The sequence below is a fragment of the Elephas maximus genome, chromosome 4 (genome assembly GCF_024166365.1).
Source record: "Elephas maximus indicus isolate mEleMax1 chromosome 4, mEleMax1 primary haplotype, whole genome shotgun sequence".
In the NCBI taxonomy this organism is placed as follows: Eukaryota; Metazoa; Chordata; class Mammalia; order Proboscidea; family Elephantidae; genus Elephas; species Elephas maximus.
The window spans coordinates 143,854,912-143,877,839 of NC_064822.1; the positions used below are offsets into that span (position 1 = coordinate 143,854,912).

Below are 22,928 nucleotides of genomic sequence, written 5' to 3' on the forward strand. Positions count from 1 at the left end.
TTGAGCCTCCATAAATTTTTCATTTTATTTGCAAGTAATTTTTCAATTGTATGTCTTACTTCCCATGATTCCTGAACTTGCACAGTGATTACTGATAAATAATAACCCACGGTCAACTGAATATGTGGCTTCTTGCCAAATCATTTCAAAAGCAAAAAGATAATTTTTTTTTTCTGGAAAAAAAGTTGTAGATTACATAGGGTGTGATCATATTTTATCAACTTTGAAAGGATATGGGGTGAAACACCAGTGAGAATAACTGAAATCCATGAAGGGCTTAAAGCTAAACTGCCATCAAAAACCACGTCTGGGAGTGACCACCACCAAAGAGATAAATATCCTTTCTTCTGAATAATTTATGCCCTTATTTATGCTCATGCTTTTCTTTATTGCTTTGTATAATCACTATGTAGAATACTCTTTGAAAGAAGAATACTCCCTAGTATCATTTATGTTCACTAATCATAGCTGTAGTAATTATAAAAATAGAGGAGAAATTTGCATGAGATATTTAAAATATATGGGGCTCAGCCTATATTTAAATAAGTCAGTAAGGAAATAGTAACTTTTTCTTTCAAGCCTCCACTTTTTGTTTGTTTTTTGGTGTAGTTACAGCTTCTGGTTTTACTATAAAATCTGTTATGAATAGTATAAATAAGTCGGAAACTATACTCTGGCAGGTTTCGTTTTGTTTTTTAATATAAAACTATAATCCTATATCCACCCCATGTAAGATTCTAAATGTAATGATTCATTGTACCATATTAAGATTGTTGACCCCAAAATCAGGAATAGTGACATGTGGAAATTAAGTATTGTGATCTAATTCATTTTTCCATATCCTTTCTGGAAGTCACTGTTTTGCTTCCCTTGGAATCTCTTAAGTAAAAGGTAGACATGTTAGTGATTTCTAAACTACTCAGTGCACTAGGATGCAATAAGCACAAATCGTGCAATTTTACTAGTTTCTTGTATTCATAAGATTCACCTTTCTAGTAGAATAGAACTCTTCATGTCTGCATGGATATTAGAAAATCCCTTTGATTCTGAAACCTACTCCAGGCAGTTAATTCAGTAGGAAAGTTATGGTACCTAAATTGTTATGAATACAAAATGTTCATGACTTTTAGAAGGTGCACCTATAATTGTATCCAAAGTTCCAAATTGTGGAAATAAAACTATCAGTTGGTAATTTCCAGGCACCAGAAAGCAGGACATAAAAGAAAATTTTAATTGCAGCTGCTTCCCTCAGTATCACAGTGCTCACTGTTATTAAAGCCATAGGTCTGACTCTTCTTCTCTGGTGGATTTACATTTTTTTCTGACGCAGTCCTTTGTTCCTATTGGTTGTGTAGCTTGTCCCCTCCTTGCTGTGTTCCTCTGACTTGTACCCTGCAGGCAGTGGTGGGTGGGCGACAGCTGAATGGAATTGTCTGAAATGGCTTTACTCTAGTGCCTGCCAATTTCTCGTCCTCCAGATGTTGAACTCCCAGCCCTTAATGATATTTGTTCACATCTTTACAGCTTTGCAGGAGTGGATCAGGCATACTGTCTTGGGAGAGGGTCAGGACACAATTCTTTTCATCGGGCTATCCTTTGAGTAAAAGCAAGTGTATTATGTAATTTCAATCTCTTTCCTTTCTAAAGTCTCATATAGAGATTTTAGTTCATCTTCTGTTTTTTTTCTGTTAGCCTCACATCAACACTATGAGATAGATAGTGGGACAGATACGATCCTCCTTTTAGATATAGAAAACTAAACGTCAGTAGTGATCTTGCAGCTAGAACTCAGATTTATTACCCAATCTTTTGTCTGCCCAGAGAGAAAAAAATTACAGCCTTGTCAGTCTCTTCTGGAGAGGTAAAAGCTGGCTTCATATGAAAATCTCAGATAAAGCGTAAGGACCCCATAGAAAGTATTGAGAGTGTAAAGTTGAGATGGAACTCCAGAATTCTCCAGGGAAGAGGAGTTATCTCTTCAATCTATATCTGTTACCATAGGCAATGTATGCAGATCACCTGGCAATTGGTAATTACGTACTGTAAAACTCGCTAATAAAAAACTAGGCTACTTTTACCCTATGCCTTGAATATTGATATTTTGATGTTATTTTATTAACTTAATGGAGTAGGCACCATTTGCAATAGCCATCCTCCCAATCTTTCCTCTAAAACTACTGAATTTCTTATAGTTTCCAATATGCCAGGATTTCTATGATTCTGAGACCTCAGTTCATATTTTTGTATTATCAATGCCTAGCACAGTGACTGAGGAATACCAAGCACCCAACAAACGTAGACCTAATGAAGAAAATAATTAATGCATGAATTAATGCATGATTGAATCAATCATCAATCAAATGATCGCTGAGGTGTTTTCTAATGTCCCTCCACTGGCTGCTTCCACTCAAATATTTCCCACCCTAAATCAACCTGCCTTCCACATTAAACCATTGCTTATATCTTCCCTTCCAGTCACCAACATATTTTTAAAATGTAATATAACCTTACTGCATTCACTTATTTCTCATTTACTCCTTAACTGCTTTGGCTGTTGTCTTCTCCACTCTCTTGAAATTGCAGTTATGAGGATACTCAAGAACATCTTAATTACTAAATCCCATGACCTATGTTGAATCCACTTTCATATAAAATTTGTACTTCCATTTACCTTTTTGAACACTCAGTCATTATTAACACTCTGTTCTTGGGGCTCTTAAAATACTGCTTTATTTTGCCTATGCATCTCTAATCCTGCTCTTTATTTTTATGTAATGGTCCTATTCTTCCTTTAACCCAACTTTAATAATGTTTTTTGGCCTTGGATTTTTCCTTCTTATTCCATACTCTTTTCCAGGATCACTCACTGATTTCCAACCTTTCAGTGATTAGCTAGCTGCACGTGATTAACATATCTACATATTTACCCTATCTGATTTTCAGATAAAACCTTTATTAATATTAGATAGCTCCACCTATGTTCCCAGAGGCTCTTTAAACCAAACTCTCTATTTCCTTTCTACTTCTCCAAACCTCAATATGCCACATCTCACCAAAATATTGCTTTACTGCTTTTGTCCTTGTTTTTTTGTTGGCATCATCATTGTTCTAGACTGGAAAGCTTAGAGACAACTTTGATTCTCTCTCTTCTTCATCCCTCATATTTGATTTTCATCCTATTACTGTGACTTCTAGTTATCCGATTATATTGGATTCAGCATTTTTTTCCTAGAACAAATCTGATTATATCCTCCTCTTCTTTAAAAATATCTTTGAAAACTGAGCATTATCAAACACCTGTTTATGATGGTTATGGTCATTTAAAATTTGTCCCATTCTCTGTTGCTCCATTGCCCCATTTCCAACTTATGCTGTCCCTTCACACTCCTCATATGCATATTCCTACGTGTGCACACACAAAATACAGACACGCACACATCGTAAGTGTTGGTTAGACTGAGCAGACTATTTGTACTTATGTAGACATTCAAAGGAGCCCTGGCGGTGCAATGGTTTAAGTGGTCAGCTGCTAACCAAAAGTTGGCAGTTTAAACCCACCTGTGGCTCAAGTGGGAGAAAAGTCCTGGTGATCTGCTCCCATAAAGATTACTGCCTAGAGCTGTTCTCCTTTGGGCCAGTTCTACTCTGTCCTATAGGGTTTAATAGGGTTACTATAAGTCAAAATCGACTCGGTTGCGCATTATATGTTTTAAGAATTCAGTATATGTTTATTGATTAACAGACTGTGCAAAGAGTGAATAAATGAAAGGAAGAAAGAAAAAGGAAAACACATGACGAGGAAGAAAGGAGGAAGAATGGCCATTCAGCATGAAGTGCCTTTCTTGACTCTTCACTTCTTGGCTTTATGAACTTGTCCTTCAAGATCCAGACCATGGATCACCTTCTATACATCAAATTCTCTGAGTCTCCTCTCTTCTCAGGGCACTTCCTCTTATGTTAATGTAATTCGCATATTGCATATATTGAGTTGTTTATTAGATGTTCATGCAGGATGATTTGAATGACTCTAACATCTGCTTCCTTCTTTTCAATATTCTGGGACCTCGTCCTTCTCTTTCTGCTCCTTTACCTCCCCCTCTATTTCTCACTCTTTAACTTGATCTCTTCATCACCATTTCTCCAATTCTCTGCCAAACACGTGCAATATTTAATGGTGATTGCCTCTTTAAACCCACTGCCATCCAGTTGGTTCTGACTCGTAGCAACCTCATAGGGTTTCCAAGGCTGTAAGTCTTTATGCAAGCTGACTGTCACCTCTTTTTTCCTCAGAGCGGCTGGTGGGTTTGAACTGCTGACCTTTTGGTTAGCAGCTAAGTGCTTTAACCACTGTGCCACCAGCATTCCTTTCCAGTGAACAGAGATTTAAGTAGTTGGTGAATGTCATCAGTTTGCTGATAATTGGATAAAAACCAAAGATCCTCTCCTCAGAAACATACAGTACATAACTACGTATAGCTATATTTTATGTGTAATTTCAAGGTCTTCAGAAATTCCACAGAAATCTGTTCGTACAACTTCTGTGAAAAATCTCAGTATGTTACTCTTAGTTCCCAGAGCTTCTGGGTGTGCACAAGCTTATGCAGACCTTTCTTGCAGGAATGAGAAATGGTATAAAAAAAAAATTCACAGTCCCTGTTCCTCAGAAAATGTATGCAGGTATTTAAAAGTTCTGAGCATCAGCTGAGAAAACCTGTGTTCTTAAAGTTTATCTTGCTACCTATATTTTGAATTCTCTAGGCTTCAATTAATTGTAAGAATATAATCTATCTCTTAGTAATTGCTAACACCACATTTTCCTCAGGAAGAGAAAACACAGTCTCCCAGGGCATCTTCTTTTAAGAATAGAGAATGCAAATCTAGCCAAATTCTAGGACATGTAAAATTTTCCCTTTCTCTCTCTCTAGTAATACTCTGACTAGGAAATACAAATCTCTTGGTCCAGTCTATACTTATCGAACTAGGTACATGCTAGGCCACCAGAAAACTCAGATCGCTTTCAATAGACCAAATCCCAGCTCATCTAGATTATTATGACAAACACTTGTTGTTCTCGTTAGGCGCCCTCAAGTCAGTTCCGACTCATAGCAACCCTATGTACAACAGAACTAAACATTGGCCGGTCCTGGGCCATCCTTACAATCATTTTTATGCTTGAGCTCATTGTTGCAGCCACTGTGTCAGTCCATCTTGTTGAGGGTCTTCCTATTTTTTGTTGCCCCTCTCCTTTACCAAGCATAATGTCCTCCAGGAACTGATCCCTCCTGTAACATGTCCAAAGTATGTGAGATGTAGTCTTGCCATCCTTGCTTCTAAGGAGTATCCTGGTTGTACTTCTTCCAGGGTAGATTTGTTCAGTCTTTTGGCAGTCTATGTATATTCAATATTTTTCACCAACACCACAATTGAAAGGCATCAATTCTTCTTCTATCTTCCTTATTCATTCTCCAGCTTTTACATGCGTTTGAGATAATTGAAAACATCATGGCTTGGATCAGGCACACCTTAGTCTTCAAGGTGACTTCTTTGTTTTTCAACACTTTAAAGTGGTCTTTTGCAGCAAATTTGCCCAATGCAATGTGTCTTTTGATTTCTTGACTGCTGCTTCCATGGCTGTTGATTTTGGATCCAAGTAAAATGAAATCCTTGACAACTTCAATCTTTTCTTCATCTATCATGATGTTGCTTATTGGTCCATTTGTGAGGATTTTTGTTTTCCTTTATGTTGAAACATAATTCATACTGAAGGCTGTGACCTTTGACCTTCATCAATAAGTGCTTCAAGTCCTCTTCACTTTCAGCAAGCAAGATTCTGTCATCTGCATAACTCAGGTTGTTAATGAGTCCTCCTCCAGCCTTGGTACCCCCTTTTTCTTCATATAGTTCAGCTTCTCAGATTATTTGCTTAGCATACAGATTGAACAGGTATGGTGAAAAGATACAATCCAGACACACAACTTTCCTGGCTTTAAACCATGCAATATCTCCTTATTGTGTTCGAACGACAGTCTTTTGATCTAAGTACAGTTTCCTCATGAGCACAATTAAGTGTTCTGGAATTTCCATTCTTCGCAATGTTATCCATAATTTATTATGATCCACACAGTCTAATGTCTTTGCATAGTCAATAAAACACAGGTAAACATGTTTCTGGTATTCTCTGCTTTCACCCAGGACACATATGACTTCAGCAATGATATCTCTGGTTTCATGCTGCATGCTGTCTTCTCAATCCAGCTTGAATTTCTGGCAGTTCCCTGTTGATATACTGCTGCAGCCACTTTTGAATGATCTTCAGCAAAAAAGTTTACTTACATGTGATATTAATGATATTGTTGGATAATTTCCACATTTAGTTGCATCACCTTTCTTGGGAATAATCATAAATATGGATCTTTTCCAGCCAGTTGGCCAGGTAACTGTCTTCCAAATTTCTTGGCATAGATGAGTGAGCAGTTCTCGTGCTGCATCTGTTTCTTGAAACATCTCAAATGGTATTCCATCAGTTCCTGGAGCCTTCATTTTTGCAATGCCTTCAGTGAAGCTTGGACTTCTTCCTTCAGTACCATCAGTTTCTGATCATATGCTACCTCTTGAAATGGTTGAGTATCGGCCAGTTCTTTTTGATATAGTGACTCTGTATTCCTTCCATCTTCTTTTGATGCTTCCTGCATTGTTTAATGTTTTCATTACAACTTAAGGCTTGAATTTTTTTCTGCAGTTCTTTCAGCTTGAGAAATGCCAAACGTGTTCTTCCCTTTTGGTTTTTTACCTCCAGGTCTTTGCACACGTTGTTGTAATATTTTATTTTGTCTTCTCAAGCTGTCCTTTGAAATTTTCTGTTCAACTGTTTTACTTCATCATTTCTTCCTTTTGCTTTAGCTATACAAAGTTCAAGAGCAAGTTTCAGAGTCTCTTCTGACACCGATTTTGGTCTTTTCTTTCTTTCCTGTCTTTTTAATGACCTCTTGCTTTCTTCATGTATAATGTCCTTGATGTCATTCCAGAACTCATCTGGTCTTCGGTCATTAGTTTTCAAGGCGTCAAATCTATTCTTGCGATGGTCTCTGAATTCAGATGGAATATACTCAAGGTCGTACTTTGGCTCTTGTGGACTTTTTCTAATTTTCTTCACACGTCTGTCAATTTGTCTTAATGTGGGCTCTTGCATGTTACTGTGATGCTGGAAGCTATGCCACCAGTATTGAAATACTAGCCAAGTCACTCACAGTGGACAGGTTTCAGCTTGGCTTCCAGACGAAGATAGATTAGAAAGAAGGGCCCGGCAGTCTACTTCTGAAAAGACTTAGCCGGGGAATACCTTATGAATAGCCGTGGAACATTGTCTGATATAGTGCTGGAAGATAAGCTCTTTGGGTTGGAAGGCAATCAAAATACAACTGGGGAAGACCTGCCTCCTCAAAGTAGAGTCGACCTTAATGACATTGATGGAGTTAAGCTTTATGGACCTTCAATAGCTGATGTGGCACGACTCAAAATGAGAAAAAACAGCTACAAACATCCATTAACAATCGAAATATGGAATGTATGAAATATGAATCTAGGAAAATTGGAAATTATTGAAAATGAAATGGAACACATAAACATTGATATCTTAGGCATTGGTGAGCTGAAATGGACTCTTATTGGCCATTTTGAATTGGGCAATCATATTGTCTACTATGCCAGGAATGACAAATTGAAGAGGTCTGTCGTTGCATCCATCATCAAAAGAGGTCTGGCGTTGCATTCATCGTCAAGGTCTATCCTGAAGCACAACGCTGTCAGTGATAGGATAATATTCATACACCTCCAAGGAAAACCAGTTAATATGAATATATTCAACTTTGCACACCACCTGCTAAGGCCAAAGAGGGAGAAATGGAAGATTTTTACCAACTTGTGCAGTATGAAATTAATCAAACATGAAATCTTGGTAGCTGGAAAATATGGCCTTGGTGATGGAAACAATGCCAGAGATTGCATGATAGAATTTTGCAAGACCAACGACTTCTTCATTGCAAATACCTTTTCTTACCAAATAAATGACAACCATACATGTGGACCTCACCAGATGGAATACACAGTAGAAAGAGATGATGGAAGAGCTCAATATCTTCAGTCAGAAGAAGGCCAGGGTCGACTGTGGAACAGACTATCAGTTGCTCATATGCAATTTCAAGTTGAAACTGACATACACTTAGGTGTCTCCATTTACTGTGAAGAGGCAGTGTGTAGATTCTGGTGGATCTGAACCTTTGATGAAGTAAATAAAATGAGAGGGACTCTTGTTTAACAATATACACCTTTACTCACATAGTTCTTAGTATGGGAAATATTATATGTTTTATTTGGATCAGCATCCCTGTATATCAGCAATCAGCTGGAGCTAAGAAACAATGGCTCCCATTGGACCTAGTATTTGTATTCTAATTTGCTTCAGACACTACTGTTCTCTGTTGGTCCCAGTCCAGCCTGAATGCCATTTATTATCACAGTTGTCTTTTATTTTTCTTACAGTAGAGATGTATTTTATACATGTTTTTCTGTCAAAAAATGGCACCATAAAAGACACATATATCATGGTACATTTCTTGGAGCAACTGAAAATTATTCTTTGTTTACTGTGCAAACAAAAGACATTTTCATCAAGTTTGTTGTTATTTGTTACTGTTTATTTAACATGTGGTCTGCTTTACTCATTAATGTTATCTATTTGGATGGAAGGAATACACAGAGTCATTATACCAAAAATTAGTCAATATTCAATCATTTCAAGAGGTGGCAGATGATCAGGAACCAATGGTTCTGAAAGAAGAAGTCCAAGCTGCTCTGAGGCATTGGTGAAAAACAAGGCTCCAGGAACTGATGGAATATCAATTGAGATGTTTCAACAAACAGATGCAGCACTGGAGGTGCTCACTCATCTATGCCAAGAAATATGGAAGACAGCTTCCTGGCCAATTGACTGGAAGAGATCCATATGTATGCCTGTTCCCAAGAAAGGTGATCCAATCGAATGTGGAAATTATAGAACAATATCATTAATATTACACGCAAGCAAAACTTTGCTGAAGATCTTTCAAAAACGGCTGCAGCAGTATATCGACAGGGAACTGCCAGAAATTCAGGCCGGTTTCAGAAGAGGACGTGGAAGCAGGGATATCATTGCTGATGTCAGATGGATCCTGGCTGAAAGCAGAGAATACCAAAAGGATGTTTACCTATGTTTTATTGACTATGCAAAGGTATTCGACTGTGAGGATCATAACAAACTATGGATAACACTGCGAAGAATGGGAATTCCAGAACACTTAATTGTGCTCATGAGGAACCTTTACATAGATCAAGAGGCAGTTGTGAGGACAGAACAAGGGGATACTGATTGGTTTACAGTCAGGAAAGGTGTGCATCAGGGTTGTATTCTTTCACCATACCTATTTAGTCTGTATGCTGAACAAATAATCTGAGAAGCTGGACTCTATGAAGAAGAACGGGGCATCAGGATTGGGGGAAGACTCATTAACAACCTGCATTATGTGCAGATGACACAACCTTGCTTGCTGAATGTGAACAGGACTTGAAGCACTTACTAATGAAGATCAAAAACCACAGCTTTCAGTATGGATTACACCTCAACATAAAGAAAACAAAAATCCTCACAACTGGACCAATGAGCAACATCATGATAAACGGAGAAAAGATTGAAGTTGCCAAGGATTTCATTTTACTTGGATCCACAATCAACAGCCATGGAAGCAGCAGTCAAGAAATCAAAAGACTCATTGCATTGGGTGAATCTGCTGCAAAGGACCTCTTCAAAGTGTTGAAGAGCAAAGATGTCACCCTGAAGACTAAGGTGTGCCTGACCCAAGCTGTGGTATTTTCAATCGCATCATATGCATGTGAAAGCTGGACAATGAATAAGGAAGACTGAAGATGAGTTGACGCCTTTGAATTGTGGTGTTGGCGAAGAATATTGAATATACCATGGACTGCCAAAAGAATGAACAAATCTGTCTTGGAAGAAGTGCGGCCAGAATGCTGCTTAGAGGCAAGGATGGCGAGACTGCATCTTACATACTTTGGACATGTTGCCAGGAGGGATCAGCCCATGGAGAAAGACATTATGCTTGGCAGAGTACAGGATCAGCGGAAAAGAGGAAGACCCTCAATGAGATGGATTGACACAGTGGCTGCAACAATGAGCTCAAGCATAACAACGATTGTAAGGATGGCTCAGGACCGGGCAGTGTTTTGTTCTGTTGTGCATAGGGTCACTATGAGTCGGAACCAACTCGACGGCACCTAACAACAACAACAACATTTGGATCCCTATTGGCATTTGATTTACCACCTCTTCTTAGTATCCTTTTACTTTTTTAAGCTCCAAACAAAAGCCAAACCCTTTGCAGTTGAGTGGATCCCAACTCATAGTAACCCTACAGAACAGAGTAGAACTGCCCCATAGGGTTCTCAAGGGGCAGCTGGTGGAATCGAACTGTTGACCTTTTGGTTAGCCCCCAAACCCTTAACCACTGCTCCACCAAGGACCCTGCTTAATCGGATTAAAAAAAATTTCTCATTAAAAAATTTATGAACATATTGTTTTGTGACATTGGTTGCAATCCCCACAATTCGACAGCACACTTCCCCTTTCCACTCCAGGTTCCCTGTGTCCATACCACCAGTTCCTGTCCTTTCCTGCCTTCTTATCCTGCTTTTGGACATGAGCTGTCCATTTGGTCTCATGTCTCATGATTGAACTAAGAAGCACGTCCCTCATGTGTATTATTTTTTGTTTTATAGTCCTGTCTAATATTTGTCTAAAGAGTGGGCTTAATTGGTTGGTTTTAATGGTTGTCATATTCATGTTTTATTTCAGAGTTTAATAATCAGTGATCTTAAAATTTTTTCTAAAATATTCACAACTGAAAAAAATGATGAGGTGAATGTACATACATGGCAAGTCAGAAAGATTGATGCATGAGTTTATCTGCTCCACCCTGCTGCTTCTGCGAAGGTTTAGTGATGCTGCAAAAACAGCAGCAATGGCAGCAGCCACAACACACCAGCACCTGTGGAGCTCTTTTATAGATTATAAAATCTTTTCCCATGCGTTTTATGTAATTACATGAGATCTAAAAATGCTGCTGTAGCATTTGTTGTCAGTCTTAAAATAATCTAAAAAGTGAACCTGGTAAGTGAGATAGTTTTACCAGGGCCACTACTGGATATGGTGGAAGGGTGGAAAGGAGCAGCAAAAGCAGGGCTGGCCAAGGAGGCACTGGCAGTTGGCCCCACTTGTAGCAGTATTTTCCTGCCTGACAGAATGTGAGAATAAAATCCAGTGCCTCAGAGATCTATTTTTAGGGTGACCTCTATATCATCCGGATGCCTTTTTGCCCTGTGAGCACTGAAAACACTTCTCGGGGGGAGGGCATGTGATGTCGCCTCATGTGGGCAGTAGCCATGTATACGTCGCTTTGAATTTTTCAGCATCAGCACTGTGAAGTCAACCGTTTCACTGGCATTTTTTATTGTGTGAGTTCGAAAGGGTAGTTTTTTAAATGTCCCTAAGTTTTATTAATATCTAAGTTTTCAAACTATAAAGCATCTAAAAGGTCTCTATCTCCAGAAAGTAATTTGAGTACTCACCCTTGTTAGGCTCTTCCTACAAGGAGCCAATATAAGAATGTATTTATTTACACAAGTAAATAAAGATAGGTAGGTAGGTAAATAGATAAAGTCCTTGCCATGTGTATAAAGCTTGCTTGGCACTATGGAAGAAGAAAGACGTACAGGAGGAATTTCACTGAATAAAAAGAAAAAAAGGCATACTCATATGCTGCCTTATATTTTATATGCTCAAGTATCTCTGTGTGTTCTTAGAAGTGAGAAATCACACAGGTTGAGAAGGCACTCCAGGGGACGGAGGCACAGTGATTGTAAAGATAAGGTTGTACACTGAATGCTTAATTGCAACATTCCACACACAGTGCAAGAGTGCTAACTTACGTGAAAGCAAGTCACTTTTCAACAACTGGGATGACACAAATAGGCAGGGGTGGCAGCTGGTTCCTTGGTACTTCTAAAAAAAAATTATCTTCATGTGGGGACAGAAAATTCTTTTCAAGAGTAGTTCAGTGATGCATATTTGGTTCTTTTTTGTAAGTATGTTTTTTATCTTAACAATGATTGCTACTAATAACTGTTTGAATGCCAAATGTGTGTGTCACATTTGTGTGGAAAAATGTGCATTTCCCAGAAACTACTGTAGTTCCTCAATGATTCTGCAGATGATTTGGTCTCAATTAGACGTGATCTGTCCAGCAGATTCAGGGGTCACCTTTCAATGTGGAATTTGAATTGTGATTATCCATCACACCGGAAGAATAATATTTCTAATCAATCTGTTTTTATAACCACTTTCATCATAATTCTAACTGCTCTGTTTTTATGTAAGGCTGCCATTACCACCTGGGGCTTTTTCAGGACTCTGGAAGAATCAGGAAGCATTCAAACATCTATACTTCAAAAAATTTCCCGTAAGAAATTTAATATATATTTTTTGTTACCTTTTTCCGTACTTCTCTGCAGTTCTTGCCTATTAAATTGAGCAACTTCCTCCTAGAATCATAGACCACAAAGGCAATTTTAAAGGTCACCAGGACCAGTTTCTAGCTCAGAGGGATGAGAATGCCCAAACCACAATTGTCTAAATAAGTCATTTTTATACTTATTTTTATCAGTCCATGGAGATAGAAATTCCCCAGTTCCCCTTAGTCAGTTTTCCAAGATTTTAACAGCCCTCTCGGTATCAGGAATTTTTTTTTGTTAAATCAAGATATTTTTCAAAGGTTCTATATCATTCTCTCTATTGGATTCCCCTTGACAGACTGAGAGCAACTGATCAGAGTCGTACACTGTCATGAACACCCCTTAACCTCCTCTAGTCTTAGTTACATGAGCAAAATTCATTCTGATTGCTGGATATTGTATTTTTCCATTTCTTTACTATTTCTGGCATCCTATCCTAAATGGTCTCTGTGCTTTTTATTTTAAAACCCCATTTGAAAGTGCAGATACAGGGTTGAGACAGTGTTCTTAAAGCCCGATCCCAGTGCCCCGGATAATTATGCTACAGTGTAGTCCTGTTTCCTGTTTCGTGACTTACCCGTTATTCCATGCATAGGCCATGTGCGTTGTGGTCATAACAGAACCTTATTGCTAATACACTTCCGGATCTCATCATCACCTTTCTGCTGCCCTTTCACTTCTGCATCTTTCCCTGAGAGAGATGGCTGATCCTCATTATAGGCTCAGTAAAAAGGAATGAATGATCAGAATTTCATAAAAAAAAGTGAATCTAAGTACTTAGCATTCTATCTTTATTATTTGTGAGTGAAAGGCAGATAACCTAATCAAGTAGAAAAATGACAAGAATAAAAATAGCTTCCTTCAGAATGAGATCTCAATGTCAAATGACCTCAGAAGCCAAGATTAAACATGCCCCCGATGGACTCTGGCAGGGAAGATTTGTCAGCGTAGTTGGTTCCAGTCAGCCCAATCTATCTGCCTGATGGGCCACAGTTAAATCATCAGAGTCCTGATATGATTAATTATAACCTGACAAAGGCAAACAATACGTGTATGTGCTTTGAACATGATGAACACTAATGCTGAAAATTCCCTCAAGGTCCCAGTTTATGGTTAAGTTATATAGAGCGATTCTATCCCGTCTTGTTACCTGACCTCACATCTCTCATCTGAGGGCTTAATAATAGCACTTCAGTATATACTATGCCTAAATGTTTTTCCTACATTAATTCACTTAATCCCCACAACAATCCATGAGGTAGATACTATTAAAATTCCCATTTAACCAATAGGACTATTGAGGCACAGAAGGATTGAGTAACTTGCCCAGAGTCACACAGCTTAGAAATGATAGAGCTCAGAATTGAATCCATATAGGCTGGCTCCAGAGTCCATGCTCTTCACCACTACTCTACTCTCTCTCTCTAATAGTCTTAATAATAGTAATTGCAGTAAGAAAGCTACCAATTATTAAGGGCTCAGGATGTGCCAAGACATGTCCTGTCTACTTACCATACCACAGTCTCTATTTCACAGTCACAGCAGCTTTATAAGGCAGAGATCATTGCCCCATTTAACATGGAGTCTCAGAAAGCTAAGAAACACAGTGACTCACGTGGTTTTGCGCCAAAGCTCATGCTCACAAACGTAGATACCACGAAAATTTAGAAGCACTAGGGGAAGCAACATTTATTTTCTTTATACTTCTTATTCTTCATTCTATGTTAACTTCTAATCAGTGAAGAAGTACTACTTTGAGTTGCTTAAAAATTAAATTTTATACATACTTTTAAATTTCACTGAAACTTGAGTCTAATCCCAATCCGTGTTAATAAACTAGTGCTATATTTTGTAATTATTCATAGGGAGATTTAAAGCTTTTAAAAATTAATACAATTAAGAGGAAATCTACCAAAGAATTACTTTGCAATACCAAAATATATTGGAAATATTGAGCTTTTACTTCTCCATTAAAAAAGTGAAATTGGGTTCATAAACTTTACAACTCTAAGTTCAAACACTTAAACATATGTAAGAACACTTTAATTTCTTCCTGGTGTTAGAGGAGCAAGGAGATTCTAGTAAGCTTTCAAAATCAAAGGTCATTTAACTCCACAGTCTAGTTATGAAAGAAAGACAAATGCATACAGTAAATCCATTGCCATCATATTTTTCCAAAGCTTAAGAATGATTGTATTGCCTAATAATAAAAAAAATACATGCTAATTAACATTTTTGTTCTTATTTTCAGGGATACTATGACACCATGGATGCTGGTTACATGGATGAAGAAGGCTATGTGTATGTTATGTCTCGAGTTGACGATGTAATAAATGTTGCTGGTCATAGGATTTCTGCAGGTGCCATTGAAGAGGTATTGATGATTATTGATATTCTATCCCAGGTAGTGTTTAGGAGCACAGCTGAACTGCAGACACTATTGAAGTAAAATCATTCTGCCTGGAAAATGACCACATCATTGATCTAAAGCAGAAGCGATGTTATTTTAGTATCTTTCTCACCTCACCTCCTGTCATGTAGATTTGCATATTCTCCACACTACCTCCTGCCCATCTCTGCCTGGGGAGTAGTGAGGAGTTTTAAGTACTTAAATATACTTATTCTTTATAGGTGAGTCTGTATGAATTTGCATCTCATGCCTTGGTTTGTGTATATAGTCTTTAAGTGGTATGGGATGTAAACATTTTATTGCACTCTTAAATTCTAATATATATATATATATTAAATGTGAGTTACTCAAAGTCCACAGTATTCTGTTTTTTAATGATTTTATTTTTTTTTAATTATACATAGAGTAAAATTTACTTTTTGGTTGTACAATTCTGAGTTTTTACATTTGCCCGGATCTTTGTAACACCATCAAAGACAGGAATACAGAGCCATTTCGACACTGACAAATAATACTTTCGTAATGTCACCTTTGTATTCTGACCCTACCTGACCCCTGAAAAACACTGAGTTTTCTCTGTCCCTATGTTTTTTTTCCCCTCTTCTTGAGAATGTTATAAAAATGGCCTAATGCAGTGTGTGTTAGTATGAATTTTGTATGTCTTGCCATTTATTTGGATCTTTTAAAATATTCCTCATCAGCATTCTGCACTTTTCAGCATACAGATTTTAAACATATTTTGTGAGATGTATCGGAAACCCTGGTGGCGTAGTGGTTAAGTGCTACAGCTGTTAACCAAGAGGTTGGCACTTCAAATCCTCCAGGCGCTCCTTGGAAACTCTATGGGGCAGTTCTACTCTGTCCTATAGGGGTGCTATGAGTCGGAATCAACTCGACGGCAGTGGGTTTGGTTTTTTTGGTTTTTATACTTAATTATTTAAGTTTTTATAGCCATTATAAATGGCGTTGGTTTTTTAAATTTTGGTTTCCAATTTTTTATTGCAACTATATAGAAATACTATTGATTTCGTATAAGATATGTGTTCTGTGAGCTTGCTAAACTTATTAGTTCTAGGAGAATTTTGTAAATTCCTTGGGAATTTTCTATGTGGGCAATCATGTTGTCTGTGAATAGAGACACCTTAGTTACTTTCTTTCCAATCTGAATACTTTTATTTTTTCTTGGTTTTCTAGAGCTGGTTAGGACTTCCAGTATGATGTTAAATAATAGCAGTGAAAGAGACACCCTTTCTTAGTTCCTGATCTTAGGGTAAAAGCATTTAGTCTTTTCCCATTAAAATTAATATTACAATAAGAGTCAAAAACAGAGGGACTGGAATGCATGGTTGACTGCCTCCATGAACAACTGCCTTCTTTACCATGAGACCAGGAAAACTGGATGGTGCCTGGCTACCATTGCTGAATGTTTCAGTCAAAGGTTCTAAAGAAGAATGCTTATGGGGGGAAAATGGGAAACAAAATTTCTATTCTCATGGAATCCAGACTTTCAGGAGCTGCTGAGGCTGGATGAACCTCCAAAACTACTGCTCTGAGATAATCTTTAACCCTGAAACCATGCACCAAAAATATTTCCCCATGTCTTCTTTAAACCAAGCAACAGTCTACCTTAGCTAGTAAAGACTGTCTGCAATGAGCATTGTGATCTTTTAAAGAACTTACCATATAGGATCAAACTGACAACAGCAACTGGAAAGGTTAGATAGGAAGCTTAAGAGAAAATGAATTTATGTCAATAGGGGAGGAACAAATCATAAAAGAAGGATGAGAATGGCTGCCCAATTTGAAGAATGTAATCAGTATCACTGTATTGTACATGTAAATATTGTTGAATCAGTGTATGCTTTCTTGCGTATATTTTCAACAGCAATTAAAAAAAAAGAAAAGAATGATATTACCTGCAGGTGTTTTTATAGATACTTTTTATCAAATTGAGGAAGTTCCCTTCTACTCCTAATTTGCTGAGTTTTGTTTTGTTTTATTTTTACTCAAAAATGTATGTTAAGTTTTGTCAAATGTTTTTTCTGACTCTATTGATATGATCATTTGTTTTCTCTTTGCTTCTTAATGTGGTAAATTACATTGATTAATTTTCAGCTGTTAAAAAATCATTTACATTCCTTGCATCAGTGGAATAAACCTCACTTGGTTGAAATGTATTCTTTTTTATATTGATTTTTTAATCTATGTTAATTTTCTTTGTTCTGAAGTCTGCTTTTTTTTGTGACATATAGTCACTCTTAGCTTTATTTGGCTAGTGTTTGAATCATTTACCTTTTTCATCCTTTCAGTTTTAACCTATCTCGATCAGTATGCTTCACATACTGATAGATTATTGATACATTTATATTTATGTCCACCTCTTTATTATTAGTTATCCTTTTCAAGGAGCCCTAACGGTGCAAAGGTTAAGCACTCGGCTGCTAACCAAAAGGTTGGTGGTTCGAATCTACCAGTAGTTTCATGGGAGAAAAGACCAAGTGATCTGCTACCCCTAAAGATTACAGCCTAGAAAATCCTACAGGGCAATTTTACTCTGTCCTGTGGAAACCTTAGTGGCATAGTGGTTAAGAGCTAAGGCTGCTAACCAAAAGGTTCACAGTTCAAATTTACCAGGCACTCCTTGGAAACCCTATAGGGCAGTTCTACTCTGTCCTGTAGGGTCAATTTAAGTTGGAATTGACTCGATGGCAATGGGTTGGGTTTATGGGGTCACTGTGAGTCGGGATTGACTCAACTGATGGCATACAACAACAATTTTTCTTTTCATTCCTCCATTTCCTCTTTCCTCTCCTCTTTTGAATTATTTGGTTCTTTTTCATAGCCTTTATTTCTTTTCTGAGAATGTCTATGCTCTCATTCATTACAAGAGTGTTTACCCATACTTTCTGGGCCATGGTTAATGTTGGATTTTTAATATGCATATTTGTTAATTTTTATGCTTATTGTACAGATGGTTTTATCCTGGATATTTTGAATATTGTCTTATGAAATTCTGGATCCTGTTTAAATATTCTGGATTTTTGTTCTTGTTGCTTGTTTATTTTAGCAGATGATCATTCCAGTTAAGGTTGGACCATACATCATTGGTTCCAACCTCAATGTATTCTTTAAGTCCTTTGCAGTGATATTCTGATCTTTCCTACCTGTGACCTTCCCAGAAGCCAGTCTGAAACCTGAGCCTAGTGTTCAGAACCTTTTCTGTGTGGGCTGTGGTTGGATGAATGCATGAAGAGCTTGAGAGTGGGCCCAGGACTCTAAACAGATTTAAAGCATCCCTTTCTCCAACTCCCTCTTCTTCGTTATCCTCTCTTAAGTCTCTAAAGCACTTTCCAGGGCTACCTCCTGCTATTTTTCTTTGTAGAAAGTCAAGGCTTTAGCCTCCTCACACTGTTACCAGGCTTCAGTCCTGCAGGTTGGCCACACAGTGCCTCTGAGGAAAGGGAGAGGTTCTGCCTCTTTGCTGGTGCTTGCCTGGTACAGTGCGGAGCAAATCAACAGGACTCCACCCTCAAGGACTGTCTTGAACACTAGCAGGGAGGGCAAGCAGCACTGATTATTTCCAGGTGTTCTCTTGGTATAAGCAGCCTTGGCTGGCACAGTGGTTAAGCACTTGGCTGCTAACTGAAAGGCTGGCAGTCCAAACCCACACAGTGGCTCTGCAGGAGAAAGACCTGGCAATCTGCTCCCAGCCTTGAAAATACTACAGTCTAGAAAATCCTATGAGGCAATTCTACTCTGTCACATGGGCCCTCTATGAGTGTAAAGCTGACTCGATGAACCCTAACAACAACAATAACAAGGGTAAGAGAGGTCCCAGGGCTCCATCTCATAGGATCTGCTGTGCAGTGACAGTAGAGAAAGTAAGGCACAGCGCTTTCCAACCATTAACTTGGTGAACAGTGTGGAGAGTCCACAAAGTCACTATGGCACTGTAGGGACTGGGGGGGCGAGGACTATTTCTTTGCTGGTGTTCACCTGCAGTAGGGAGAATAAAGCCAAAAGGGTTCCATTTCTTCCCTTTCCTTTCTTCTGGCTAGAGACAGCAGGCTTTTCTTGAGGCTTTTTCTGTCCACATATTGGCAGTTTCAGCTCTGGGAATGCTCCAGTGTCCAGTGTAGAATATATAAGAGGAAAAACAAACAAGCCACAACTACAACAACACAAAATAAAAACAAGGTAACAACAGGGAACTCACCAGGAGGTCGTCTCTTGGGTTTTGATAGTCTTCTGATTGTTTGTAGATTTTAGCCTCTTTTAGCCTAGAGTTTGTAATTGTAAAAAAAACTAAAACCGGACGAACAAACCAAAAAAACGGAATTCACCTCTAGGTTGCCCTTTGAGTTCTGACAGAGTCTTCTGATAGTTGGTTTGTGTATTTTAGCTCAGGATTTTTAGTTAAAATTACTGGGAGAGATAACGTAGACTGTATTTACATCATCTTTTCCAGAAACCACCAAAAACCCAACTAGAAACACAATTGTTTCTAAACTGAATGGGACAAACTGCAAGTTAAAGAAACTGTTTAAAGCAGCACAACAAACAATTCAATGAGTAGTTTAGTTTAGTTACTTTTCTCCTAATTGAAAGGTAGTTACCTTCTCTAAAAGTTTGGTGGGACCTTCTCTAGAAGCTCTTTTTATCTTCAGCCCAAACTTAACAGCTTAATACTTCCTGTCATGATGACTTTTTGTTTTGTTTTGTTTTCCACTGACATTGATTTTTCGGTCAATGTGGTATTGTTTGAGCAACAGGAAAGAATTTTATATTTTGGAACATATGACCTAGTATGCTATTCTGTTATCTTGTTTTGAAATGACTGAATTTTGTGAAACTTGAAGTTGAATGTATGCTTCACGTAGTCTGGTGTGTCAGCAAAATGGTGGTTCTGGTTACATGAACGTTTAGTTTCTTGTTTCCAGTAGATTAGCTCCAATGTTACCTGTATTCTTGGCATGTTCAGCCAACCAAAATACTGGAATTATGTATGCACAGCTGTTATTATCAGCTTAAGTCCTCAATAATGCTCCTTTTAGAATAAGTGGCAACCTATTCAAATATATCCTATGCTTTAATATTTTTCTAATGACATCCTTCTCACAATATGTAGCAGCAGAGTGAGGCAGGCAGGAGATAAACCAAAGCCAAACCAAACCCATTGCCATTGAGTCGATTCTGACTCATAGCAACCCTATAGGACAGAGTAGAACAGCCCTATAGAGTTTCCAAGGAACACCTGGTGGATTCGAACTGTCGATCTTTGGTTAGCAGCTGTAGCTCTTAAGCACTATGCCACCAGGGTTTCCAGACAGACTATAGGCGTTAAAATGGAAACAGGAAAAAAAAGAAGTGCCAAAATCATTGGTGTCTAGCAGTAATTTTGTCTTTGAGTCTTGGAGTATTTACAGCACATAACTGTACACCTCTCAACACTTAACTTTTTAAATGAACATTTCCTTTTATATGAATTAAGTGATTAGCTCTTTATTGAATGTTTATATTTAATAAGAAAATTAATATCTCAGTTCTTAGGAAGTTTGTCTTCTCTATATTGGAATCTCTGAGAGAATTGTGAGCCTGCATTCTTTACTGGGTTTGTACCAGTCCCTAGCAAAATTGTTTAAAAAATTGTTGCTTTACGTATGCTGAAATGCTTATACTGATAACATAACCAACACTTACTAAAATGCCCAAACCTTACTTTATATTTTAATGCTTTTCCAGAGTTCTCAGTGGTAAATGCTGTATTCTACTTCTACTATTTGAACTTTAACTTGAGGGTCATAATCCACTCAAAATCTCATTTGTAGGAAAAAATAATTGAGTGTTGTTTTTATACATAATGAAAATACCTGTGTTTTTCCAGTTCCCCAGAGTAAAAATTTGACAAATGTATCACCTTACATAAGACTAAATCAAACAGAAACTCGATTACGATTACTAAATTGAAAATGTTTCTGGAAACTCGTATGTTCTTTTCTATTCTCAGCATGAGAAAGTAGAGCCTTAGAATAGCCTTTATAACTTGAAGAGGACATCGTCTTTGCAGGTCCCAACACCTGAGGGCCTTCTGTAACTATTAAGTAATAATCAAATCTATTTGAACAATTGATTAGTGTTTCAAAATTTAGCTCCCACCTAGACAGTTGGGAAACTTTGATGGAAGTTGAAAGAGTTTTTAAGAAATTTGGGTCCGAAATCTGCTAGCTAAGAGGAGGTAGGCTAAAATTAATAAGAGCTAACGTGGCCCTTCTTGCTCAATTCTCTTCACTCTTGGGGGCAAGGCTCATGCAAAGATATCTCTAGGGAACAAGTCAGGGTCCTTGATTTCATTCTTTCCCTTACAGTTTAAGTTTCAGTATGTTAAATAATCCTGCTGGTTTACTTGGGAACTTAAAAATCTGGCATTAAAATGCTGCATTTAAAGCCTAGGGCAGTGTTCACATAAAATTTTCCCTTTTGAAAGTTGTTCTGACCACAGTGTCATTGTTTGTCCAAGTTAGTTATTTTGTTCGATATTTTAGGAATAATTTCTTCAAGCTTGACTATATTTCCTTAAAGTAACTGTGTACCGAACGAAGATGCCATGCAGTTTCACTTCTACCCTGGATTAGACGACTACTAGATTTAAATAGCTGTAAAATTGGTGAATAGTATCCTGAATGCTGATGAAGATGCGAAATCTCTCTTGACAGTTTGCTAGATTACTCTGATGTTAAAAAAAAAAAAAAAAAAAAAAAATTGCCATCGAGTCAATTCCGACTCAAAGCAACCCTATAGGACAGAGCAGAGCTGCCCCAGAGAGTTTCCAAGGAGCACCTGGTGGATTAGAACTGCCGACCTTTTGGTTAACCTCCATAGCTCTTAACCACTATGCCACCAGGGTTTCCATTCCAATGTCAGAGGACTTAAAAAGGCATTCTTCTTTCTTCCCACTGCACAGACAACCTCTCATTGCAGAGTAGATTCATACATCTCATGAGGGTGCTTGATTCAAACAAACTTTTCTAAAACTAAAAGTTCTATAAACAATTGAGAAACCTGGGTAGTTTAACCCACTGAAATCATGAAACCTTTTAAAACCATTAAAATTCATAATAAAAAAGACAAGAATCCATAAACAAAAAATGACAGACATTTACCAGACCTATTACCACAAAATGAATTAAGAGAGTCATTCAAACAGAACAAGGGGATACTAATCGTTTAAAATCGGAAAAAGTGTGTGGCAGGGTTGTATCCTTCATTTTACTTATTCAATCTGTATGCTGAACAAATAATCTGAGAAGAATTTTGAGTCAGGATTTGAGGGAGACTGGTGAACAACCTGTGATATGCAGATAACAAAATCTTGCTTACTAAAAGTGAAAACAATTGATAAAGGTCAAAGACTACAACCTTCAACATGGATTACACCAGAATATAAAGAAAATGAAAATCCTCACAACTGTTCCAACAAACAGCATCATGATAAATAGCAAAGAAGTTCAAATTGTCAGGGATTTCATTCTACTTTGATCAACAACCAATGCCGATGGAAATACCAGTCCAGAAATCAAATGACATATTGCAACGGGAAAATCTGCTGCAAAAGATCTCTTTAGAATTTTAAAGGAGAAAACCTATCACTTTGATGACTAAGGTATGCCTGGTGCAAACTTCATGGACTTTTCCATTGCCTCATATACATGTGAGAGCTGGACAATGGATCAAAGATAATTGATACATTTTAGTGGTGGTGTTGGTGAAGAATGTTGAATATACCATGGACTGCCTGAAGAACAAGCAAATTCCTCTTGTAGGAAGTATAGCCAGAATGCTCCTTAGAAGTGAGAATGGTGAGACTTTGCCTTGCTTACTTTGGATACGTCATCAGGAAAGA

At 37.8% G+C, this 22,928-nt stretch overlaps 1 protein-coding gene across 3 annotated transcripts in view; it reads left to right on the plus strand.

Annotated features, from left to right (window-relative positions):
- The window catches only part of ACSS3 (acyl-CoA synthetase short chain family member 3), a 175,969-nt gene that overhangs the window by 147,041 nt on the left and 6,000 nt on the right, over nt 1–22,928 (plus strand). For all 3 annotated transcript variants that reach the window (XM_049883956.1, XM_049883957.1, XM_049883958.1), the window contains 2 exons: nt 12,485–12,566; nt 14,870–14,992. In XM_049883956.1, coding sequence (XP_049739913.1) covers nt 12,485–12,566; nt 14,870–14,992 — 205 coding nt within the window. The remainder of the gene's footprint in view (nt 1–12,484; nt 12,567–14,869; nt 14,993–22,928) is intronic.